Source organism: Egretta garzetta, unplaced genomic scaffold, assembly GCF_000687185.1.
Source record: "Egretta garzetta isolate BGI_Z169 unplaced genomic scaffold, ASM68718v1 scaffold56, whole genome shotgun sequence".
Classification (NCBI taxonomy): Eukaryota; Metazoa; Chordata; class Aves; order Pelecaniformes; family Ardeidae; genus Egretta; species Egretta garzetta.
In genome coordinates, this window is record NW_009260182.1 from 6,426,721 (window position 1) to 6,432,041 (window position 5,321).

Below are 5,321 nucleotides of genomic sequence, written 5' to 3' on the forward strand. Positions count from 1 at the left end.
TAGGGAAAAAAAATCAATTGTAACTTTATAATACACAGTAATAGTCGATAAGAAACCAGCAGCAAACCACAGTCTTCATTTCCAGCTTCACCAGGCTCAAGGAGCGGACACTCCTTGGATGACACCAACATTGTTCTCCAAAAAGAACAAGAGTCTGAAGAGCACAGTATGAATTTGAAAGGGACTATGTGTTTCTCCTGCTGTTTTCTGCAATTACTGCTTGAGCAAGGGTTAACTTTAATTCATTAAATAGTTACCGGCAATCCTGAGGAAGAAGTGCTGCTCTCGAAGCCATTTATTCTTTGTCCGTATAAATTAATGAAAATCACTGTAATTTTATCAGTGTAGGCACTGCTCAGACTTTGATCAGGTTGTCTCTCTAAACTGATCCTATCCTCAACCTCAGGCTCTGTCTATTCTCTGCCAATGATTCGCTCTCTTTGGCTTATATTTTTGAGGCACTGTGCCCAGAATTTAACGTTGTGGGCACTCCTAATAGTTTGGAAGAACATAAACTGTCTGGGGCTGGATAATGAGAACGTTTTTCTAGGAGACTGCTGCCTGCCTCGATTCTTAGTTAAGTCTGAGGGGGTTTTGCAATACAGTATGCAATGGTTCGAGCTTACAGTAAAGGGAAAAAGCCAAGCTTTCTCACTAGCTGCCTATTGAAAATAGTTTCAACACAACTCATCCGGCAGAAGCCAGTGTGAAGGAGTAAATACAAACTGAGCAAAAATATTGTGAACACACGTTATTTAGCAATCATACAGTATTTATAGCAACTTCTTAAGTGTTTGGTAAACATTTATGCTTCGGAAACTGTGAAATAGAAAGGACTAAGGGCTTTCTTAAAGAAACACTTTCAAGGAGAAACAAAACCACAGTTGGTTTGGAGAGATGAGTGCATTTGAACATTTACTCTTAAGACCTCTGTCACAAAAATCCTCATGTGAAGATAATTGATAACAAAGCATTTGCAGAAACACTAGACTTATTTCAATTACCAATGAAAAATACAACTGTTTTAAAAAGTGAGAAGGGAAATGAGAGGATAATAATGGCCCTCATAACAGTTTCTAAGAAAGAAAAGACTGTCCAGAAAAGTGGCGAAAAGGCAAGTGGGTGCATTCGCTGGTAGAAAGGTAACAAATAGGTGGAATGTAATTTGATATGGAAGAAAGTGAGTTGGAGCCACAAACCAGCTTGGTGAACCAGAAGGTTCTGAACACACTGCAAGGACATTGTTCTTCAAAACATCCATCCACCTGAACTTCAGAGCTGGATCCCCCGTCTGCCCAGGACAGCTGAAAGCTTCTAATCGATGTATACAGGCCATGGCCAAATACCAGTTACAAGCATTACCTCATTCAAAATGAAAAAACCCAAGGGGTAAAAACAAGCAATCAAGGCAGTCTAACATGAGAACAAGTCATTTCCAAAATAAACGTTCAAAATTATGAAAGAGCTCTTGGTATTCTCAAAATTGTCATGCTTTGCTTAAGTCTCCTCCACAATTTCAGTACAGGTGAATCAGTGGAGATTGAGAGCAGTTTCAAAATCTAAGTTGTTCCATAAAGTGGATGCAATGCATTCCTCCTTCACATTATCAACTGTACATTGAAAGAGAAAACTCTTTCTAGAATGTAATATAAGAGGACTTTACCACAGTGAAAATTAAATGATGGAAAACCAACCAGTTACAGTCCTATTTTTCTGATGCAACTACTCAAGATAGCTGATTTTATAAAGAATTCCATTCCAAGGATCATGTTAGAGAAACTCAGACATTCTTCTCCACCTTTCATCACCTTTCTAGCAAGCTGATGGGGCGACTGACAAACAAGTGAATAACTCAACTTTTTGGCGACCCTCTGCAGTGAATACGGTGTATATTTGCAATGAACTACCCCAAGCCTTATTGTTAAATTTGCAGTAAGCATAATCGTAATATTAAAAATATCTAAGAACAAAATAAAAAGCTGCAAAAAGTAAAAAAGCCGTAACTAGGGGGTGTGGGGGTACTTTGTGTAAAAAGAGGTCTTCCTAGCCAACAGTACTTCCATCAGTCTCAGGGGGAATCTCTTTGAACTAATTAATGAAGAATTGGATGCTCACAAGGACAAACTCAAAACAATTGAAAAAGCTAGAAATTCTTTCTATTATATAACTCCTCTGGCTGATTCCAAATCAAAACACAGGCTGAGATCCAAACTGGAGGAAAAGGCTAAAAGAATATAGATCCTCTTGTTTTCCCTTAGCGTTTAACACTGAAGAACTCAGTGTCTAACCTCATTTTTTGCTGGCATAGGCAACTACATCACAGGCCACAGCAAAACGGTAAACTGTGGAAATAAAACCACACAGCTCAATTCAGAATGAGCACATTTGACAAGACTCACTACAGCTGACAACCTCAGGATCCATGAAGTTCTCAATACAAACTGTTTTCCCTGACTACAGAAACACTGTCAAAAAGAGGTGTTAAAGACAAATAAATTGTTACAGGAGTTCTGAAATCCAAGGAGATCCCAGATGATGACAGATCCCTCATCAGACCAGACTTGCTGGCAACACACTGCGTACAGTAAAGTACCTGCAAGTGTTCCATGTTGGTAATATCATATGTGACTTCATAGAGCAGATAACTTATTATTTAGGCAGCAAATCCATGTTCACATACTTCTCAAAGTAACTCTGACCAGAGCCTGGGAATTGCCAGCAAATGCCTTTAAAACAGGCAACAGGATCCTTTCAGAATGTCTCTTGTTAAAGTAAAACTTTCATGCAAAGGAATTAAGTCTCTCTACAGATAAAACCTAAAGAATATGAAGCAAGTGCAAACAATACAACCCTTGCCAATGCCGGTCTGCAGAACCTGGAACAGCAACATTGCAATATGGTGTACATAATTACAATTATCACAACAATAATATTAGCTATTGTGTTTCTCATGTCAGGAAAGGGACTGAGGATTACAAATATGCACAATCTACCAAAGTGATTTTTCATTTTAATGCAACAAGTGGATGACAGCAGAGAGAGCAATTGCTGCTTGCTTTTAATTCGGTCAAGGGAGCTAAAGGAACTAGGCCAAGACCCAGAAAAACACACGATCATACACTGAACCAGTGGAGAACAGTTGACTAAAAGCATCTCGAAGTTGAACACAAACAATCACCTTTTCAAACATCAGTCTGACCTGTGGATCTGTACAAACCAGTTTCAGACACCTCTGCCAAACAGGAGACGTCTTACTTCCCACAGCAGTATGCTTTCAAAACTTCAGCTCCTTTCCAGCACGTTAACAGATGCAACAAGACTTAAAGCAAAACATGAAGTTTATACGCTTTGCCCTGTGCCCAACCCTTATTTCTACATGTCAGGATTCATAGCTTTAAAAAACCCAACGCCAACACTGTTCCCCTTCTTTACTCCAGTAAAATGTTCCATACTAAAAGCAACGTGTCCCAGCTGCAGGATCCAAGAGAGCTATCCAACCTGGATATGTATTCAGCATTTCTCTCTCTCCCTCATTTCAGGTTGTTTTTTTTTTAAAGTTTCCATTGTACCCTCAATGCTAATCCTGACTATTCAAAGATACACAGGCAGTGGGACTAGCGACAGTTCTCAAATGTATTAAAAATTTAAAACTTAAGATGCTCTGGAAAGCCTACAGTTAATGCAAAGTGGACTTTCTGGTCCTAATCCAGTGACAAGCGAGCATTTGTCCATAGCATAACACAGCAAGATTTCAGCACAGTTCAATACAAATTGCATTCTCTGTTCATGTAAGGCCAACATTCGGAACAGAATGAAGTTTTGCAGTTCCAGATAGGGAGATATTAATGAGGCAGCTCATGGTCATGAAGGTCAGCAGTAACAGGAAAAGTACTGACGCTGGATTGAAAGAGAAGAAAGGAGATAAAAGGACAAGTAGAAAGGGCTTGTGCAATTTCTGTTAACTGTGTGTCTGGCTCTGATTGGTGTAAACACCACCTGAATTCTAGGGTCAAGATGCATCAGGATAAAAGAGAAATTATGTTTCACTTAAAAAAAAAAAAATCAAGGAAAGAGTTAGTAGCTATATGATAATTTAAAATAATTTTTTAATTGTTAATGTTATCTGTTTTCCTGTCTGCTACTAGAAAGAAATTACTGTCAAAAGAAAGGAATTATAACAACTCTTGAAGCAGACATACTGTAGTTCGCTGACTTCCTTGTGACAGTCTTAAGGCCCTCTTGCTCTACTACTGCAATAGAAAGTTTGCGAATTTACTAGGAAAAAAGAGAAATGTAAAGAAACAGACAAGGAGAATAAGACTGCTCTATACAATGATGGCTTACATGCCTCGCCATGAGTAGTTTTATAGCAGTTAGAAAAACCTCCATGAAACTTTAGTGTATTTCAATCAATACGAGTGGGAACCTATGTATAGCTATTCCCAGCCAAGTCTGTAGTTTCTTTGTAGAAAACTGTTTTCAGATGTCCAAGAGCAAGCCCACAAAACCTACTCAGAAAAGCAGCACTACAATACTACAGAGCGCACCCAGGTGAAAGCTCACCCAAAAGACAGCTTTGCCTTAAGATCCCCAGTAAATTTTCAGTTTCAATCTTTGGTCAAAAATTATCCTGACAATGATCCTACATCTGACTTCTCTTTGCACCTTTGATATTCCTTCTGCAGATCTCCTCACCCACCAACCCCAAAACTTCCGTGAGTTCAAAGAGCATCCCAATGAAACCAGGTGACCTCACCTTTCATTTTGACAGTGGGAGAATTGGGTCCAGCCGATTGCTTCCTCCATCCTCTCCAGTTCTGGCAAAGGCTCTCCGCCTCAGAGATGAAGGAACAAAGAGAGTCTTCTTCAAAGCGATCAGAGTCTTCAAATGAAAACCTCTCCCCGTCCTCCCACTCTGCAAACATGAGTTCCATCACATCCGACAGGCGACGTGGAGGAAAAAGAAGAAAGACAGAAACACCACTGCTCACTTTTAACAGGTGGATGGACTTGAGGGCTCCTGCAATACTTAAAATCTGAATTCTGATTCGATCCCCATACCACAGTACCAGGATAACCAGAGCCAGCGCTATCTCAGGTGGAAGAAGCAGGAAATCAAAAAATGGGGAAGCTCGTAAAAATCCCAGGAAAAAAAAAAAAACAAAACCAGAAACAAAACCACAAGTTCTTTAAAAAGTTAAAAAACGCTTATGTCCACAAAATGTACTTGAGGCGGAGGGGGGGCTGGCGAGTCTGCGAGAGCTGCCTCCGGGCGGGACAGGTGCCTGCCGGCCCCCCGGGGGGGCTGGCGGCTTGCCACC

The 5,321-nt window shown here is 40.1% G+C and overlaps 1 protein-coding gene across 1 annotated transcript in view; it reads right to left on the minus strand.

Annotated features, from left to right (window-relative positions):
• ZSWIM8 (zinc finger SWIM-type containing 8) overlaps nt 1-5,314 on the minus strand; it is a 68,831-nt gene extending 63,517 nt beyond the window's left edge. The window contains 1 exon segment of the mRNA XM_035897324.1: nt 4,757-5,314. Coding sequence (XP_035753217.1) covers nt 4,757-4,934 — 178 coding nt within the window. The 5' untranslated portion in view covers nt 4,935-5,314.
• Nucleotides 5,315-5,321: the final 7 nt, after the last annotated feature.